At 36.9% G+C, this 21,654-nt stretch overlaps 1 protein-coding gene across 1 annotated transcript; it reads left to right on the top strand.

Moving 5' to 3' along the window:
• The first annotated feature begins 228 nt into the window (after positions 1-228).
• Positions 229-21,317, top strand: LOC134654160 (cyclin-dependent kinase 5 activator 1). The gene is made up of 2 exons (XM_063509607.1): positions 229-985; positions 20,427-21,317. The coding sequence occupies exons 1-2, from the start codon at positions 287-289 to the stop codon at positions 20,805-20,807; spliced, it is 1,080 nt and encodes a 359-aa protein (XP_063365677.1). The 5' UTR covers positions 229-286; the 3' UTR covers positions 20,808-21,317.
• Positions 21,318-21,654: the final 337 nt, after the last annotated feature.

Raw genomic sequence — 21,654 nt, forward strand, 5'->3', positions numbered from 1 at the left:
GAATAAGAAACAAACATTCAATACAAGCATATTAATGTGTCGCACTCGCTCACATATGGATGCTAAGAGCGAACGAGAGTTAGGATACGTTGCCGATATCGTATAGACACAAAATGTGCATTGGAGAAGAAGGTTCCGCAGGTTTGTTTACCGGGCGCTGGCGACGGCGAGGGCGGCGGTCAGCTGGGTGCGCGCGCCCGCGGTCGATAGGGCGGCACGTGGCGCGCAGGCGCGGCCCTATCGAGCCCACACGGGCCGCCGTCGCCGCCGGCCGCGCACGTCATGCATGCGGGGTCCTAGCACGCGCGCCCGCCTCATGGGCACCGTGCTCAGCTTCAGCCCGCGCGAGCGGCGCCCGCCCGCCGGCGCGCCGCCGCCGGACCGCGCCGCGCTCGCCTACTCCTACGAACGACTCAACAACGCCAAAAACAGAGAGAACAGGGAGGTCCCCCGCGACGAGCGCCGCGCCACCCTCGACGACGCCGCCAAAATCATCTCCGAGAAAACGGCGCTCGAGAAAAACTTGAAAAAGCACTCGCTGTTCATAAACGCCTTATCCTGGAAGAGGTTTTCTACGGCCAATAACAATAAGAAAAAGTTAGAATGCAAGACGAAGAGCGTGACGACGTTCAGAGCGCCTTTAACAGACAATGCACCCTTGGACAGGAACAAGAATGTGAGCGTCCAAGGGACGATATACGCGCGGCCCGCGCCCGTCGCGGCGCCGCTGCCGCCACCGGCCGAGGTCGCGCGGACTAACGCACTCAACAACAATGTCTGCTACTCGGAGAAGCTGCCGACGACGGTGGTGGGGCCGGCGGTGGCCCCGCGCAAGACCGTCATCCAGGCTTCCACCTCCGAGTTGCTCAAGTGCCTGGGGATGTTCCTGCACACGCGCTGTCACCGGCTACGGGACTTCCAAGCAGGGGATGCGGTGATGTGGCTCCGGACGGTGGACAGGTCGCTGCTGTTGCAGGGATGGCAGGTAAACAACCCTCGCGCAGCCGCACTGCCGTTCATTCACCTAGCATCCCTTGCATCATTCCTGTATTCCCCTAAATTCCGTATCCCTTTAAAGCACTTGAAAGCTTTGTTATACGTATAATGCGACATTAGGGTGGAAATAGAACGTTTCCCAATTACCGTTCCGTCGGGTCGCAAAGTGTGGGCGGAAAATCCTTTTGTTTTCTTTAGTACGTAGGCAGCACTTAAAGGTCCTCTAAAGGTAACCTTAGGTACACAATACGTAAATAGGTAGCTAAATATTCGGGGTATTGTAGGTTGAAGGTTATTGTATCTTTAATAATGCTTCCTCGATAGGAATCTCATGCGCCTTAGATGACAAACTATTATATATATCAACGTCATGGTATCTAGGTCATAAGTGCCTACAGTGATGAACAAACTTGCGCTTCTTTTCTACGCGTTAACAATTGTTTGTATTAGAACAGGACCACAATAGTCGCAGACATACCTATCCTCCCACTCTCGCTGCCAGTGTATTGCATTGGTCAGTTGGAATTGCATTCGTCGCATTAGAGTAAATAGCCTTGTCCTCGTTGCACTTTTTACTTCTATTGTGTTTACCTTCGAGGGAAAATAAATCGTCTTATCTTATAAAGTTTCCTCCTATTCTTACTGGTATATACAGTCAGCAATTTAGTTTAGTTAGAATCTTCGCATACAAATTTCTATGCACGGGGGGGGTACCCTTTTCTCTACAGCTGACTCTACTAAAGTACAGTACCAATAGTCTAGTAATTAGATTTTCTTCTTCTTATATTAGAGTATAACAATGTATCGGAATCGGAATGTCAAAAAAGCGGGAAAAATTGCCTTCGTTTCTGATAATTTCTGCCCGTGTGGAGTGCGCGTTAACACATTCAGTGCCAGCACGTGCTACGCGCTACGAGCGTAGCCAAATATAATAATAATAATAAAATGGGAAAATCCGTATGTAGCGAAAAGCGATTACGGACTGAGCGCCCGTCGAGCGGGTGGCTGGCAGTGAATATGTAAGGTGCATTTTTATATCCCACAGATACTAAAATTGGACAAATTTGGGAAATTGAACTGTAATTTTAATATCTGGGAAAGGAAGTAAGGTTTAGTAGGTGACCTACATTGCTAAAGTCCAATTTCGCTATCTATAAATAGAATTTGGTATTGTATCTTCATCACCTTAATTTGAATAAAGTTAGTATTCGCCGTAGATAGTGGTAGTACCTAGGTACGTATTTTGGATATTATGCGTGGAGCGAGCCCTGATCTCGCTCCACGCATAATATCCAAAATACGTACCCAAGGTTAGCCAAGGTCGCAATCGTTTGCAGAAAACGAAACCACTACATACCTACAATAAATACATTTAACGACTCTTCTCTTTCCGCACAGACTCTAACCTTTACTTAGCCGTTTTACAAAAATCTAGCTGGAAACCCCAAGTGATGTGCTAAATGATAAAACAGTAATAAATTGCGGCCGTAAACTCAAACTGTCACTTCGAGTTTGCGCAAATTAGGGGTAATGAATTCAGCCTACACCTGCCTCGGCTGCGGATGTTTAGACCAGATATTATCCAAGTAGGTCAAACTGTAATGAAGTTTCGTGTTTGCATGACTGGATAGACAGCTATTTTTTAAATCTATATATATAAATGCAAGTGTCCTGACTGACTGACTGACTGACTGATTCATCAACGCAGAGCCGAAACTACAAAAGCTAGAAAGTTGAAATTTGCACACTAGGTTGCATTTATAAAGTGTACAAGAGATAAGAAGCGATTTTGAAAAATTCAACCCCTAAGGGGGTTAAAAAGGGGATGAAAGGTTGTATGGGGTACAAGTTTTATTTTAAGCTAGGAATTTAAAACTTTGTCAAAATGTATTATATTAAAAAACAAGAAAACTAATTTCAGCATTTTTGAAAATTCATCCCCCAAGGTGGTGAAAAAGGGGTTGAAAGTTTGTATGGAGATCAAATATTTGTGTGAGTGTGGGACTTGAAACTTTGTATATTGGGGATATTATTATAAGACAAGAAAAGTAATTTCAGCGTTTTTGAAAATTCATCCCCTAACAGGGTTAAAAGGGGTTGAAAGTTTGAATCCATTACAAATGCTTTGAAACTTCTTAGAAAGGCATAATAACCGATTACAAAATAAAGTAATTGCGACGTTTTTGGAAATTCAACCCCTAAGGGGGTTAAAAAGGGGATGAAAGTTCGTCTTGGGGTGCAAATTTCATTTTAAGCTAGGAACTTGAAACTTTGCAAATAGATATTAAATTTAAATACAAGAATACTAATTTCAGCGTTTTTGAAAATTCATCCCCTAAGGTGGTGAAAAAAGGGTTGAAAGTTTGTATGGATATCAAACATTTTTTCGAGCGCGGGACTTGAATCTTTGTATTTGGGGATATTATTAAAAGACAAGAAAAGTAATTTCAGCCTTTTGTAAAATTCATCCCCTAACAGGGTTAAAAAGAGGTTGAAAGTTTGTATGTGGTTCAAATTTTATTTTAAGCTAGGTACTTGAAAGTTCGTAAAAAGATATATTATTAAAATACAAAAAAAATAATTTCCGCGTTTTTGAAAATTCATCCCCTAAGGTGGTGAAAAAAGGGTTGAAAATTTGTATGGATATCAAAAATTTTTTCGAGCGCGGGACTGGAATCTTTGTATTTGGGGATATTATTATAAGACAAGAAAAGTAATTTCAGCGTTTTTGAAAATTCATCCCCTAACAGGGTTGAAAAGGGGTTGAAAGATTGAATCCATTACAAATGCTTTGAAACTTCTTAGAAAGGCATAATAGCCGATTACAAAATAAAGTAATTGCGACGTTTTTGGAAATTCAACCCCTAAGGGGGTTAAAAAGGGGATGAAAGTTCGTCTTGGGGTGCAAATTTCATTTTAAGCTAAGAACTTGAAACTTTGCAAATAGATATTAAATTTAAATACAAGAATACTAATTTCAGCGTTTTTGAAAATTCATCCCCTAAGGTGGTGAAAAAAGGGTTGAAAATTTGTATGGATATCAAACATTTTTTCGAGCGCGGGACTTGAATCTTTGTATTTGGGGATATTATTAAAAGACAAGAAAAGTAATTTCAGCCTTTTGTAAAATTCATCCCCTAACAGGGTTAAAAAGAGGTTGAAAGTTTGTATGTGGTTCAAATTTTATTTTAAGCTAGGTACTTGAAAGTTCGTAAAAAGATATATTATTAAAATACAAGCAAAATAATTTCAGCGTTTTTGAAAATTCATCCCCTAAGGTGGTGAAAAAAGGGTTGAAAGTTTGTATGGATATCAAACATTTTTTTCGAGCGCGGGACTGGAATCTTTGTATTTGGGGATATTATTAAAAGACAGGAAAAGTAATTTCAGCGTTTTCTAAAATTCATCCCCTAACAGGGTTAAAAAGAGGTTGAAAGTTTGTATGTGGTTCAAATTTTATTTTAAGCTAGGTACTTGAAAGTTCGTAAAAAGATATATTATTAAAATGCAAGAAAACTAATTTCAGCGTTTTTGAAAGTTCATCCCCTAAGGTGGTGAAAAAAGGGTTGAAAGTTTGTATGGATATCAAACATTTTTTCGAGCGCGGGACTGGAATCTTTGTATTTTGGGATATAATGAAAAGACAGGAAAAGTGATTTCAGCGTTTTGTAAAATTCATCCCCTAACAGGGTTAAAAAGAGGTTGAAAGTTTGTATGTGGTTCAAATTTTATTTTAAGCTAGGTACTTGAAAGTTCGTAAAAAGATATATTATTAAAAAACAAGAAAACTAATTTCAGCGGTTTTGAAAATTCATCCCCTAAGGTGGTGAAAAAGGGGTTGAAAGTTTGTATGGAGAAGAAAAATTTTTTTGATTGCGGGACTTGAAACTTCGTATATGGAGATATTATTAGAATACAAGAAAAGTAATTTCAGGTTTTTTGAAAATTCATCCCCTAAAAGGGATAAAAAGGGGTTGAAAGTTTGAATCCATTACAAATGCTTTGAAACTTCTTAGAAAGGCATAATAGCCGATTACAAAAAAAGCTATGGGACATTTTTTGGAAATTCAACCCCTAAGGGGGTTAAAAAGGGGATGAAAGTTTGTCTTGGGGTTCAAATTTTATTGTAAGCTAGGAACTTGAAACTTCGTAAAAAGGTATTATAATAAAAGGGAAGAAAACTAATTTCAGCGTTTTGGAAAATTCATCCCTTAAGGTGGTGAAAAAGGGGTTGAAAGTTTGTATGCACATCAAATATTTTTTTGAGTGCGGGACTTGAATCTTTGTACAAGGGCATACTATAAGAATACAAGAAAAGTAATTTCAGCGTTTTTAAAAATTCATCCCTAGAAAGGGATTAAATAGGGGTTGAAAGTTTGTATGGAGATCAAACATTTTTTTTGAGTGCGGGACTTGAATCTTTGTATAAAGGCATATTATTAGAATACAAGAAAAGTAATTTCAGCGTTTTTGAAAATTCATCCCCCAAGGTGGTGAAAAAGGGGTTGAAAGTTTGTATGCACATCAAATATTTTATTGAGTGCGGGATTTGAATCTTCGTATAAGGGCATATTATAAGAATACAAGAAAAGTAATTTCAGCGTTTTTGAAAATTCATCCCCCAAGGTGGTGAAAAAGGGGTTGAAAGTTTGTATGGAGATCAAACATTTTTGTGTGCGGGACTTGAATCTTTGTATAAAGACATATTATTAGAATACAAGAAAAGTAATTTCGGCATTTTTGAAAATTCTTCCCTCAAGTTGGTAAAAAAGGGGTTGAAAATTTGTATGGAGATCAAACATTTTTTTGAGTGCGGGGCTTGAATCGTTGTATAAAGGCATATTATTATAATACATAATAAGTAATTTCAGCTTTTTTAAAAATTCATCCCCTAAAAGGTTTAAGAAGGGGTTGAAAGTTGGTAGAGAGTTCAAATTTTATTTAAAGCTAGGAACTTCAAACTTCGTAAATAGGTAGTTAGGTAGTAGGTTTTACTAAATAGTGGACTTGAAAATATGCTGGGGGTTGAGAGGGATTATATCGAGAACAATTTTATTCAGTTAGGGGCTTGAAACTTCGTAGCCAGGTTGTGTATAATAATTAACAAATGATTAACTACAGTCCCTACTGCTATCGTTTTCTGCATATTGTTCTAAGCTAATATAGAATATAAAACCACCAATATACAAATCCACGCGTACGAAGTCGCGGGCAACAGCTAGTAGGGGAGATAGGGGAGCATTGGGCAGTCGGGAGGTTCGGGCACCACCTTGTAAGTCGGGTCGTATGAAAGGTACTTAATTTTTTATACTGTGGTAGTTTAGCTTACTAACTGGCAACACCGCTCAGGCTAATGTCATCTGCCATTTTGATTAGTTGTCAGTGTCACATGGTGTCGACCGTTTCGTGCGTACAAAAGTAAATATTTTGATGTGATTTCGAAGGAAATAACAACGTGATCTGCGTAAAGCCGTAAGTTTCAGTATTGTCATCTAGTTATGTGTTTACGAAAGCTAATATTAACGTATAAATTAAGGTAAAACATTAGACTACAAAAAACATATTTGAATTTATTTGTGAAATGAAGGGGTGGGGAGCATTGAGCACTAATTTTAAAGGGAGGTTTGGGCATGCCCAATGCTCCCGCCACTATTGTTTGTTACGGCAATCGCTGTAAAAAGTAAGTTCTGTTAAAAGAAAATGTTTGGAGGAAGAAAATTCGTTTGATGAAGATGATGTGGTTGTATTAGATAGAAATTTTAAGGTCAAAGATTAAGTGCTAGTGAAATTTGACACTAAGAAAACTGTCTATCACTATGTTGGCCAAATTGAAGAAGTTCGTCACTCGATGGCAACTATTAAATTTATGCGTATGAGTACGATACGTAATACATTTATGTATTCAGAGATTGAAGATATATCAAGTGTCCCATTGAAAGACATCAAAACCAATTTGCCAAACCCAAAGATATGGGTCAAGCGTGGCAGCTCTAAGTATACTTTTGATAAGCCCATCTGGGTTATACCGAATCTTAGATAAATTTTATTACTAAAGTAAGAATACTGAGTATTGAGTACTAAATCTTTAGTATTTTTTTGTTTTGAGTACTTATAGTTTAAAACAGTTGATTGTTTGTTGATTTTATTGCAAGTTTTAATGATTATATTATTTAATATTCAAGTAATTTACCATTAAGTGGCCTATTTAATACAGTGCCCAAACCTCCCATTGAGGTGTCCAAACCTCCCGACCATTGGGAGGTTTGGGCACTTTTGACAGTATTCAGAAAATCTCTTGCAATTTTGAGACTGATTATAATTGTATAAGTGTTCTTCGTTATAATTGAAGCCAAATATATGTGCTACTAATATAAGGAGTAAAAAGTTGATTTTGTTAAAAAATTGCATTTTTATTAAGGCTTAAGTAAAAAAGTGCCCAATGCTCCCCTATCTCCCCTACATTATATAACTAATAACTCGATACAATAAGCAGAATGGGCAAAAAAATCACAAGTAAAGCGAACCTGCTTACATTACGTGAATTAGATGAGATAATGCAACCTGTAGAGTGTAGAGGCGAAGAGCCGGACATACAATAGTAGTTTATGCAACAGTGATATAATAAGGGTTCTTAAAATTCAAGGGTCGAAGTTACAAAACGAGACGTAGTCGAGTTTTGTAAAAAAAGACCCGAGAATTTTAAGAACCAATTATAAGCTGTTGCATACATTACTTTTTCTATGACAGCTGCAGCAAAAAAAAAAAAAAAAAAAAAAAAAAAAAAAAAAAAAAAAAAAAAAAAAAAAAAAAAAAAAAAAGAGTTATTATTAAAAAAAAGAGTTATTATTAAAAAAAAGAGTTATTATTTAAAAAAAATTGAGTTATTATTTAAAAAAAAAAGCGGCCAAGTGCGAGTCGGACTCGCCCATGAAGGGTTCCGTATTTAGGCGATTTATGACGTATTAAAAAAAAACTACTTGCTAGATCTCGTTCAAACCAATTTTCGGTGGAAGTTTACATGGTAATGTACATCATATATTTTTTTTAGTTTTATCATTCTCTTATTTTAGAAGTTACAGGGGGGGGACACACATTTTACCACTTTGGAAGTGTCTCTCGCGCAAACTATTCAGTTTTGAAAAAAATGATATTAGAAACCTCAATATCATTTTTGAAGACCTATCCATAGATACCCCACACGTATGGGTTTGATGAAAAAAAAATTTTGAGTTTCAGTTCGAAGTATGGGGAACCCCAAAAATTTATTGTTTTTTTTCTATTTTTGTGTGAAAATCTTAATGCGGTTCACAGAATACATCTACTTACCAAGTTTCAACAGTATAGTTCTTATAGTTTCGGAGAAAAGTGGCTGTGACATACGGACGGACAGACAGACGGACAGACGGACAGACGGACAGACGGACAGACAGACAGACAGACAGACAGACAGACATGACGAATCTATAAGGGTTCCGTTTTTTGCCATTTGGCTACGGAACCCTAAAAAGAGTTATTATTTAAAAAAAAAAGAGTTATTATTGTAAATGAAAACATACCTCTTTCAATCAAGATGATCGGAACTTTTATCTTTAAAAAAAATAAAGCAGTTGTATTATACTCATAAGATGACTGCTAGCAGTCATCTTATGAGCCTATAGACAAAGCATTCAAATGACATTGCTTTAGATATCACTGTCAGTCATTTAATTGACACATTTAAGTGCTGGAGTAGAAAAAAGCATTTTTGCACAAGATGAAACGGGGGTCCTTAGTTCAGTTATAATAAAAGTTTTTTGGACCGATACGTACCTATTAATGTTAGGGCTATTTTAAACCAGGTTGTCAGTAAATGTAGATTCATTAGGGTTCCGTACCCAAAGGGTAAAAAACGGGACCCTATTACTAAGACTTCGCTGTCCGTCCGTCCGTCCATCCGTCCGTCCATCTGTCACCAGGCTGTATCTCATGAACCGCGATAGCTATACAGTTGAAATTTTCACAAATGATCCGATGTATCTCTGTTGCCGCTATAACGACAAATACTAAAAATAAAATAAAATAAATATTTAAGGGGGGCTCCCATACAACAAACACGATTTTTTTGCTCTATTTTTTGTTGAACTCTCCGTGCGACTCGCGTCCGACTCGCACTTGGCCGGTTTTTTCTAAACTTTAGGTACTCTAGATACAACCACCCAATAAAATGAAAATACCAATATGTTTTTTTTTATTTTGCTTTGCCTGAGTTTTCTTTTCCCTTTTGTGAAAATGTTTTGCCTTAGAATTGCGACATTCGAAGATATAACAATTTTCGACTATATTGGGTGGTTTTACGGTACATACTCAGACATCAATTTTGTTTCTAAAAAAGTTTTTAATTTGGCACTTTGGCACAATTAGTGGAGTCAATATAAAGTTAAAGTTACATTAATTGCACAGTCAAATGTTTCTACACGGGTGAATTATATATCATATTGAATACCCGGCTGCGAATTAACAACTTGATATCTGTTCCCGTTTTTGAGAAATAACATTTTTTTTATTTTATATTTTATACTACCTAAACAGTAATTTCACACTAGAGATTTTTTGAAGAATGGGCTATGAAGCTTACACGACTACACGGTCAAAATTTCTCCCGACAATAATATTAATTATAGATTTAATGAAAAAAACAATAACTTTGTAAGTTTTTCATGACCGAGAATATCCCACACTGAGAGAAAAGTTTACTATTGTGGTTAATAGTATTTGTTTCGATCATGTTTAATTTATCTGCCTGAGGAACTGCTATATTCGCAGAATAGCAGCATGATATTGGAAACAAACAGCAAATAATGTTCTACACAATTAATGGACACTTCTAGTTTTTTGACAGTAAGTGTACAAGTTATTGAAGAATAACATACTTATTTTTCTCGCAATTATTAAATCAATTTTCAGCATAAAAAGTCAATGAAGTATGCTGTATTTCCAGGCTTCCACAGAGGCCAAGTCAAACTTTGTTTAAGATGTCAAAAAGATATCATTTTGTTATCATTCGCCCAACCGTCTCGCTCGCACCAATACATATTTCATCTAGTACGAGTGAAATGCATGCGCGAATGATATAAAATGACATCTTTTATAACAAAGTTCGAATTAGCATCAAGGTATATTAGGAAAATATACCTTATCACTTATGGCATTGCGTTAAGGTTTAATAATTCAATGCATAAAGTGTCTGTGTTTATGTGAAAAATGATAGGTGTCAATTTTTATATCTATTCACAAAACGTTTAGAATACAGGATGCACAGTCAGATATAAATAGACCCTTGAAGTCTTACAACTATCTATGATACTGGATCTCAAGCTTATTTGGTTAGTAAGTACCGTCCACCAAGTTATACTTCGAATAGCCACCCGGACAAATTCCAAAGCTAATTTCGAATTTTAAAATTTGACAATTCACGAGAAGAGTAACGTAACGTCAAAGGATATGTTTGTCCCTTTCCAACGATCCTGTCATCCGATGCTTGAGTAGAGTGAAACTAAAAGAAGCAAATGTCAGCAATTCGTAACGCTTAGTTTTTGTTAGCGTTAGCGCATCGCGACATGAGAACTAGTATGAGCCTGGCCCTCGATTACGTATAATTGCAAGGAAACTTGGGATCAAGTTATCTTAGTCAATTTAGAGCAGTTGGAATTCAACTCATTGTGAAATTTTTGAACGTTTTCAAATAATTTGTTGGATTAAGTAGTAAAAGTGTTACAGTGTGTTATATATTTGTGATCTACTTACAAGGCCCTTTCATTTGGTACCCCACATGGTATGTTTAAAAGAAAAATGGTAAAAACTTTGCGTCATAGCAACTACCCTCACCACTTTCGCGCTTGTCATCTCATATATTTGTGTTCAGGATATTATACTGAATGCACTGATACCAAATATACTCATATCCGAGACGACATGAGCGTAAATTTTTCTAGAAGACTTTTCGAGAAAAGGCCAGGCTACAATATCTTTATAGGTTGATTGATACTGAGTGTATTAACACCATGTTCACCCATATCCAAGACGATATGAACAAAAAGTAACCTAAAGCCACCCTACCAACATTTTCGTAACAATGAGAGATTATTTCTTGGAAATAATGTTGTAATATAAACTCCTTGTAGAGCACCTACCTGCGAAGAGATCGTGCTGTCAAAGTTGTTAATGATTTAATATAATATTGTTAATTAACTAAAGTTTTATTAATGCATCATTTCATTTTATACACCGCGGGATTTAATAACCCGAAAGATTTAAATCACGTATTTTTGACGACAGTACGAGTAAATAATGTTATATCAACATGGGTCCAATTATATATTTTAATTAAACTACTATTTCAGTACAAATTAAATCATATTAATTTACCGCTTCTTTGTGAACAAACCTTTATTCAGAGAGTGAGCGAGTTTAATTAATCTCAAGTAGAGAAACAGAGAGCGAGCATGACATTTCATGAATCACTCCGATATCATACGATGCACGGCGAATGCAGTGACATGTGTTCCATGACAAGAAGTGTCAAGTTATGTCTAGGATCATGTTTACGTTGAAATTATTTCAATTGATTGGCACCTCAAAATACCACAAATTGTATCAAAACTTTATTAATTACTACAACAGTAGGTATAGTGCAGTTATTATTGTTGAAACTTTGCGATAAAATCTTTTCCTTTGAGGTAACCAAAGCCATTAACCATGATTATATCCGAAAGAAATCACGCTTTTTTATTAATTTAATGAATTAGGTTTTCGAAGTGTGTGCCACCGTTTTCAGCACAAAGATTTAATTTTAAACGGATTTCATTATTTAGGTTTACAAAAGTGTTCTTTATTTCTTCGGAAGCCGTTCGAATTTTTATTAATAATTCTTCTCCAGAGTTCACTGGTGTTGAGTATTCCTTCCTTATCTTTCAGAGTTCCCCATAGAAAAAAACCAATGGCGTTAAGTCGGGTGACCGGGCGGGCCAGATTAGGACGTTGCTTCCACGGCCAATCCACCTCTCAGGGTATTGTTCGTCTAGCCAATTTACGAACTTCTAGGCTGAAGTGGGTCCGTCGTGCCGGAAGCACATAGTTCTTCGGGTTTCCAAATCCGTACACAAAGTGAATATCCGCTAAATGAATTTTATTTATTACAGTCAATCAAATTTAAAGATGTTATCTTGCGCATATCTTGTGTGACATATGAAATATGTCATTTTATTGACATCAATTTCGTCATTTTCGTCAAACTATCAGCCAGTTATCATAAAGGTAAATAGTTTGTACTCTCGTGATTGAGAACAGAACAAAATTTCGGTAGTGAAACCTTTTTGTAGGATATCAAACTTAATTAAGTGAAACTGGCTAATAACCATGTAGTTAGTGCGTCTGCGTGTAAAATTAGTTGGTGGCTACGTCACGCATAAGGGTGTGTTAGAATTGAGATTTTTTTACTTGTGATTTGTTTTAAATAATTAATATCTCTTAAATTAAGGGTTTTTGGACTATGTGTTATATAACTTTATATACTCTAATTAGGCTCTAAAATCGTTGGTTTAAATCTTTCGGGTTATTAAATCCCGCGGTGTATATAACCCTATTACCCTTTGAATGACCTTTTTCACGTTTTCTACAGCAATGCAGTCGACTGCAGCAATTTTGAAGCGCGACATTGCTACCGACTGCATTACTGTGGTAAATGTCAAAATCGAAGTTCCTATCTGGATTTTGGCGTCCATTAAAAATAAATAATCAAAGGAGGTCATCGATCAAATGGGCCGGAGGACAAGCCATCGTTAACTGGTAGAGAATGCCTTATGGCATTAAGTCCGCCTCTTGTACTATAAGGTTTTTCTTTTGTGCAATAAAGATTAACCACTTTATTCATAAACTTTACGGGCCTGATTTAGTTCAATTATGTTTATCCCTTACTTACAAATACATAAGTTAAAGTGACAGATAAGGACAAACGATTATTACTATTATTAGCTAATTGAGGTTTGTAGCGCGTTTATGAATAACGGGGGTTAAAGAAATAAAATAAATACAGATGATGACAGTAATTATATACGCATATTATTACGGAAAAAGATTTAATATTGGGTGTAAATGAAACGGGAATTGGAAATATAAAATAAAATGATATTATATTATTCATTTCCGTAAGTCAAACCATCATCTTTATTAGCATTGACATAACGCTCAACTTCGCACAAACCGTATGGTTTTTCACTAAGGAGTGATATATTCTCTTTACGCTAAACTTTATGGTGGGTAGACAAGTCTGTATACTTCTTTGGAACTAACTGCCATAGTCTGTCATAGCCATGTCATAGCCTCATAGCTGACATATGTGACGTATAGGAGATACCGCAATGCATGCATGCATTGCGCGTTTTATAGGAGCTTGGCCTGAGGTGTGTTAAGTAAGCGCGCAACGCATACCGATGAAACTGGGTAAGATAGTCATGGGAGAATTAACGGTCGACCGGATCGCGAACTCTCGGCTGTTGAAGCGGAACAATCGTCTGCCGCGAACATTGAAGTGAGACGGAGATATGGAAGTCGATAAAACGTTCTCTACAGTGAATCAGTACCCGCCATTTAGGGTAATTTAAATAGCTTGGATGATTTAATAATGGTTTTATTCCATACAATATTACATATACGTGGGAGATTATTTGTTGTTACACTAACATGAGAAAGAGATTTGAGAAAGTGAAAAACAAACCCACTGTCCATTTTCTCGAAGCAACGAAAACATTTTCAAAACAAAAATGGTTAATAGTAATTAAATGGATTAATTTACGTGAGAGATTTTTTTGTAGGATATAGTAAATATACAGAGCTTAATTAACATGTAATTGTTATGTACACATAGTTGTTATTTTTACATAAAAAAATATTTTTAATAAAGAAAATTATTGGGAGCTGGTTTTGGTGTCAAGCTGGGAGAAAATATAAATACATAATGAGTATATGTTTGAGAACTGCATATTAAAAAATCTCGAGTGTCGGATTCATGTTTTGATATATTTTTTCTATTTTAATAATAGTTTGGATTTATTAAAACCATGTGACATATTTTGTGGAGATTTTTTTTTAAATATAGTATTTGCAACATAGGTTATCACATCTCAAAAAATCTCTAGTGTGAGAATTCATGTAGAGCTCTCATACATTATGAACTGTGCTGACCCGCCTAAATAGGCTAGTTGAAGGTAGGTATCCAACAAAACAGTGTCCAAGAAAATTGTTTGGCAACCTTCGTAGCACTTTGTACTTGTCCAATATGCCAACTATTCTCTTTGTGCGTTGTATAGGAAAAAGCAGGTTTTAAATGGTTTTCTCATTTTTAATCTCGAAGGAAAAGTTTGGATAGATATAAATAAATAAGTACCGGAGTAGTTAACTAATGGCGTACGTAACGACTTGCCCTCTTACCTATTTATAAAATTTAGCAAACCTCTTTTGTAAACGCAAATGTCACCCCCCACTGGCAAAATGTTCCATATGCAAAACATCCTTGGGCTATCGCAAAATATCTTATGTGCAAAATGTAACCCTTTCACAAATCGGCTCTTCTTAAAAATTCTCTTTCGCGGAAGGCCTCTTTTCTGTTGCTAAATAACGCTAAATTAAGTGGTCTAAAAATAAAATCTTGTAGCAACTTTCTTGTGCAACTTTGTTGTAAATTAGACGGCACGTTTTATAAGGAAAAACGGGACATCTTGCTGATCCAATCTTAGCACAAAATACACGAGTGACTAATTAGGGTAATTCCGGGGTAGTTGGCCATAGTTTTTTTAGGACTCGATAAAAAAATCAGTTTACATGTAATTAAAGAAATATTTACTTCTTCATAAACTTTGATTAATTGACTTTCGAAAATGAAAGAAACAAAAAAATATTTCTATTGCGAACAGCTTGTAAAAACGTTTCAAATTTTTTTTACAATTGGCCATCTCTACCGAGGTATCCGGGAGTGATGATCATACCATTACAGGAGAGATGGCCATAACATAACTCTTCATTTGAGTATAATTTATTTTTCATTTTCATTCCCAAAGTCCCTTTTCTTCTCAAGACCCCTTTAGGCCACCTAATACCAGCCAACAGCGCACTCAACGCAATTATGGAGGGGAAGAGGCACGTGATATTTTGTCCCACACCTACAATAGTTATCTTTCCTAAATGAACTCCATTTTCCTTTTTTAATCGTTATCATGCCTAGGGGGACGTTGTCACTGATATCTGATAACCTAATTCGTGATAGAAACATCTTCATCACTGTGTGCCTACGCGGCCATATGGCCATAATACCCCAACTTGAACTGGCCATCTCTCCTTTTCCTCCGGGAGAGAAGACCACGCCTAAAATCAAAACAAGTTGATACTCGAGCTTCGTTCTTTTTTAGGTTAGAACAATACTACAACCGTATAATTTGCACCAAAAGCAAATAACAACATTAGAATAAGACACTAGTATCACCACCATGTGAAATATGAACCCTCTAAGAAACGTTTGCACTAGTCAAAACAATCAACAAGGATTTTACGTACTTTTACAAGTTTTTCCCCCAAAATGTTGGGCATATCTTTGCTCCCAAGCATGACGTGAAGCGTACTAAACTAGAACTAGCGACATCTAGCCATCAGAACCATGAAATATTTGGATGGGCAATCTCTCCCTTATGGCCATCTACCCCGGAATTACCCTAATCATGTATTTATGAATGAAATTCATAGTGTTAGAACCAATCAGAAACTGCAAATTCGTCACCTCTTTTAAGTACAACCTAAAAAAGTATTTACTCACAACCCAACAAGATTTATAACTTGGCGGACATATTCAAAAAGCTTTAAAAAATAAAAATAAAGAAATTGTAAAAAAATGTGAACAACAAAATATATTTGTTGACTCTCTCTCTTTCTCTTTCCTTCTTACACGTGATATGTCAATCTGTCTTGTTCTGATTATATCTGTTCTGTTTGTGTATTAGTTTTAAGGTTTAGCTTTTAATTTTGGGTGCCCCGAAAACCAGCGCAGTGTCTTAGAGACACTGCTTATGCTGAGCGGCATCCTATTTGGTGTACCTTTCTTTAATTAATTTTCTGTTGTACCTAAATAATGTATGTTTTTACGCCAAATAAATATTTTCTATTTCTATTTCTATTAACTAATCATTATAGATCTCAATAAGATCTATTCCTCTTTTTTACCCGACTACAGAAATGCGATTTTAGCAGCCGTATTCGAGTCGGACCAAACTTATTCTGCATGGCATTTGCAATTAAAATGTGTGTCAATGTCATCATCTAAGTAATTTTCTAAAGGAAAATATGACGTTTATAATGACGCTCCCCAACTTCTATTCAAGTCGGTGCAGAGTTAGCTTAGACGGGCTCCACTTGTTCTTGTAAGTCAACAAATATAAGCCATTCAAAACAAGCAACATCTTACCGCAACTGTATCGATCGGCCACACGCACCGCACCGCCTCCATATTGAATGAATTGCCCATAAGGCCAACTCGAACATACATTATGATATCTAAATGATATCATTTTACTAAGTACTTGTTCGTACATGATCGTACATGTATTGGCGCGAACGAGACACAGGCCAATGATAATAAAATCATTCCATTTTAGCACCGAAATGGAAGTTCGAATTGGCCTCCTGGCGGGAAACTAGCCTACTATGAAAAATGACAGCAGGGGAGAGTGTGCGGTGAATTATTTAAACCTGCAGTGAAAGACGCCATATTTCTCGGGAAAGTAGGGAAAGATAAATCGGTACGGTACGATTATGGGGCATCTGAAAATAGGTAATCTTCAATGTAGAACTCTACGAATCGCTACAGTCGTAGCTCGTAGCACTAGTCCGCTGTTATAGGTATCTAGAGAGTCTAAGAGCTGGGGCTGGCATGATCATGTAACTGATTTAAGTCCCGAAATAATAAATTAAAAAAAAATATCTCTGCAGTTCGCATTCAAAAGTATCTGCCACAATCTTAGTTCTTAAGTTTTGTACGTATTTATATTATTGAAAATACAACAAGAATCTAATGGTTCTCCATAATACCTATGCTCACTGTACACAGTATTTGAACAAAGGGATTTATTTTTATAATTTACGTATGCTTAGAAATTTCTACACTACATATTCTACAACGTCCACATTGGTGTGGACGTTGTAGAATATGTAGTGTAGAAATTTCTAAGCATACGTAAATTATACGTACGTATTATTATGTACGTAGTATTGGTATTAATTTATAGGTAAACCTTTGGAGGTTTACCTATAAATTAATACCAATACTATATTATTGTAGTTAAGGTACCGTAAAATGGGGTGAGTAGGGTTCGCGGGGAGAGTTGGGTTATGAATGGGGACAGAAGGGATGAAAGGGGGGTGAGATGGATTTTTAAGGCTACTGCTACAAAAATAATGTGTTCCAATTTAAAATCGAGCTATAGTAATATTCATAAGTAATAAAAAAAAATCGATCCAACAATCTTCCAAAATCACCTTTGTATGAAAACCCAACTCACCCCAAATACGAGAGACTACGGGGTGAGGTGGGTTTTCCTATTTATCGTCAAAGTTATGAAATGGAACTACCCAAAATAAAATAAAAACTAAAATACAAACATTCGGAAAACTTATTATAATATATACATACACTATTCAGTTTGCATATGTAAAAATAAAATGTTATCGAGGTTTGAATGTCAGTTTTGCGCCTACTCACCCCATTTTACGGTACCATACATTTTATTAAAAAATTGCTTTCTTTTCATTAGTTTCACTTCAAAGTAAGAGGAAAATTAGAACAGAGAAGCACTTGTGTTGGACACAAAAGAAATGGAGCTATGGATCGAACAATAGAAAGCGTGTCCCGATTGTGTTAAATTGTTACGAGTACGTACAAATTATTGTTACATGAGACTTAGTACAAAGAGAAAATCTCTATTTAGCAAAGTTACTTACCTATATTTAATAAAAGAAGTTTACCTATTTATCACTAGATAGTATAAAACATTCCTTCCCGCTGTCTATCTGTCCCTATGTATTCTTAGATCTTTAAAACTACGCAACGGATTTTGATGCGGTTTTTTAATAGATAGAGTAATTCAAGAAAAAGGTTTTTGTATAATTTGTTAACCCATGCGAATTCCATAAAAATAAAGTTACTTAAAATAAACATAAATTTAACCACAGTTAGGTTAGCTTCGCTTTGTACTGTCAAAGCGAAGCCTTTTACATGTAGGTAAGTAGGTTTTCTTTATTCCTGCGTAGAATATTAGCTGTGATTACCTATGAAAACTAGCTTTTCAAAGAAAGGAAGTCATTTTCACCACGGTCCACGAATACTTAAAGTGAAATTAGTCACGAATATTTCATCGAAACAGCCACTTTCCTTTCAAGGGCAGAAAAATAAATCGCATCAAATTACGATATTCACGGTTTATGTAGGTACCTAATGTGTCATTGAATGCTCGTGTTCTAACACAATGCCATCCATTTCTAGAAAATTATATTCAATTTCTTATTACCGGTGTGTCTAGTTTCGTATTTGATAATATCCAAATACTATCTAAGTTCGTCACATGTGTGCTACCCGGCTGGGGCCACACTGCTCCAGAATACTACTTACTACTACTTAGTTACCATTTTCTAGAAAACCACCTCGCAACTACTATACAAACCCTGTCGGGCTGTGAATAAAATAAGAATCAAGCTAAAGTATCTCCGATATCTCTAGGTTGCCTAGCAACTAAACAAATATTCGTTTTATTTTGTTTCCTGAACACGACAAGCCGATAAGTGAACCGTAAGCTGCATTTTACGACCTATAAAGTCGAACCGCCCTAAGCGAAGTGCTTGTTCTGCCCAAACTATTTTGGGAAAAATCAATAAGAATTATTGAGTAGGTAAGTGGTGTGATGTCATATCGATACCTTTAGGCTTTCTTAAACACGTGTCAGAATGTGCGCAATTTATACAGTCAACAGTGACTTTGCTTCATGGTTACACGATAGAAATTTGAATTGAAAAATTGTAATTAGTTTTTATTTTTTAGATTCTATATTGATAGGGATCAGAATTTTCATGTCAACGCCATAAGGTGACTCGACAACGACATTTGACTTTCAACTAGTTGGTATCCATGCTAAGTTGTGTTTTCGTGTTATACCTAGTACTTAAGTAAGTAGACAGCGTCGCTGTTTTGCAATGGCATATTTTTGATAATGGTAGATGCCACAAAAGAATTAGTATTATAGTAGGTACGTATACTTGTCTTAGAACCGTATACTTACTTATTCAATTTGTTCAGTCCAAAAAGCAGTGATGTAATTATCAAATGGAATAGTAGGTACCTACCTAAGGAGACAGAAACTACCAGGGGCGCATTTACACTATTGACCCTGGAGTGTTAAGGTTCTATGAACCGGGGGTCAACGGTTTAGGGGGGGGGGGGTCTACCCAAGGTGACAATCGTTTGCAGAAAACGAAACGAAACGCTATCATTTCGTTTTAGGTTATCTTTAGTTTCGTTTTCTTCAAACGATTGTCACCTTGGCTAGGCCCCCAGTTTTGAACGGTTACAGAGTAGGGTATTATACGGTATTAAACTATGTCTGAATCACGCAACGCTATGAAAGGATTCTTGTACTTATTCTAATGACCCGGCTACGATCGATAAGCCATGAAATAAAACAAGCAAAACCCAGCTCTATTCTAATTGTATTAAAGTTGTCATATTATTTACACCCACACTTGATCGTAAGAAAGAGGCATTAAATTTGCAAGATTCGTTCGGTTTCATGTAACGTGTATACTTAAGCTGACGTTTCGTTATTAAATGTTACCTGAATGCCGAAGGTGGGTTACTTTTTTGCGATGCTTATTAACCATAGTCATTTTGTATGTATTTTCCTGGACTTGTTAACGTTTGAGATACTATTCCAACTACACTATTGATTTACAGTATCAGTTTGCCAACCGTCCCATCAAATTTCAAAACGTAGGTAGGTAGGGTAGGGTAGGTAGGGCTAGGTAGGTGGTAGTTAGTATACTTATTTACATCCTATTAACAATACCAACATGCCACAAGCTGAATAAAAGCTTCTAATTTTATAATAATATTCAGGCCCTAAGTCCTAATTCCATTCTTTAAGCCCAGAAATTCAAATCAATTATATCTTTACATGGTCATAATAATATTGACTCTACCATCTTATCTGTACATAATGTTAAGCAAATAAACGCATTTCATTTCATAATATCAATAACAATTAAACACTTATCAATAACCCTCAAAAATGGTCAAAAATTCCAATGAGTAAAAGTAAACAACTTTCGTCAATAGGTATTATAAATATGATATTATTATTTTCCAGGACGTGGCATTCATCAACCCCGCCAACGTGGTGTTCGTGTACATGCTGGTCCGCGAGCTGGTCGACGGCGACCGCATCGGGCGCCCGCAGGAGCTGCAGGCCGTCGTGCTCACCTGCCTCTACCTCTCCTACTCCTACATGGGCAACGAGATCTCCTACCCGCTCAAACCTTTCCTCGTCGAGGACTCCAAGGACAAGTTCTGGGACCGCTGCCTTCTCATCGTCGACCGGCTATCCTTCAACATGCTCCGCATCAACTCCGAGCCCGGCTTCTTCACTGAAGTGTTCACCGAACTGAAGGCTTGCGGGGCCGTCGAGAGCCCGCCCCCCGCGCCCGTGCACGCGGCTCCTCCCCCGCCGCACGCCATCTCGGCCGCCTGACACACAGAGGTCGCGGTGCTGAGGTTAGCCCTGACTGACCGCCCCAGTCGCGTTTGATGTCGGCTCTACACGACCGCTCTTGTTCAATCGTCTGACTCCGTACGAGCACGGACGGGCTTAGTTAAACTCTCCGGGTTTAGGATAGCTCCACACGAGCCAATTAATCACTTCTAAGTGGAGTGTTCTTGTAGTAACGTCTGAACTGTTTGGAGAATGTAGTGAAATTGAAAGATATTTATTTGTAGGTAACCGTGAAAGGATCCTGAAAGCTTTGGTAGGAAATACTCATTTTTGAATCTAAACTGAAGTAAAACGAGCCAGTTTATGTTGTTCGAAGTGCAGCACGATATCGACGTTGTTATTTGCTCAAGAATGTAATCCCGCCGTGACGATTGACCAAGAATTTATTTGAAATCGTATTCATTCCATAAGACTGGTGAGCGCGAACGGGGGAAGAAAACGCGAGGACATTGATTGACCGAAAAAGTTGTAGAGCAACGAGCCGGTAATAATTAGAGGCTTTATGCGGAAGTTTGTTTGATATCGATCGTGGAAATTCAGCTGCTACGACTGTTAGACACGTTCCGGAATCAACGACACGGGCCGTAAACACGATTCGCGTTTGTTCGTCCTATTGTTACTGGGCCATATAACCTACACGTGCCGTGTCGACTTCGATTGCTGCATTTTACATAATTAATGTCTGTAATGTTAACGTAGGTAATTTGTCTGGTAAAGATATTTTCTGGGGCCGCTGCGGAGCGGCGTTTAGTCCAATAGAACAGCGGTTAGTTAGTAAGTTAAGAGTTTCGTAATGTAGTGAAATGCTCGCATGCCATATACCTAG

The sequence above is a fragment of the Cydia amplana genome, chromosome 14 (genome assembly GCF_948474715.1).
Source record: "Cydia amplana chromosome 14, ilCydAmpl1.1, whole genome shotgun sequence".
Lineage (NCBI taxonomy): Eukaryota > Metazoa > Arthropoda > Insecta > Lepidoptera > Tortricidae > Cydia > Cydia amplana.

Bases quoted from the DNA above. Each gene is read 5' to 3' on its own strand.
- LOC134654160 (XM_063509607.1), top strand. From the start codon at position 287: ATGCGGGGTCCTAGCACGCGCGCCCGCCTCATGGGCACCGTGCTCAGC. The intron at 986-20,426 runs GTAAACAACCCT...ATTATTTTCCAG, and splicing joins TGCTGTTGCAGGGATGGCAG to GACGTGGCATTCATCAACCC.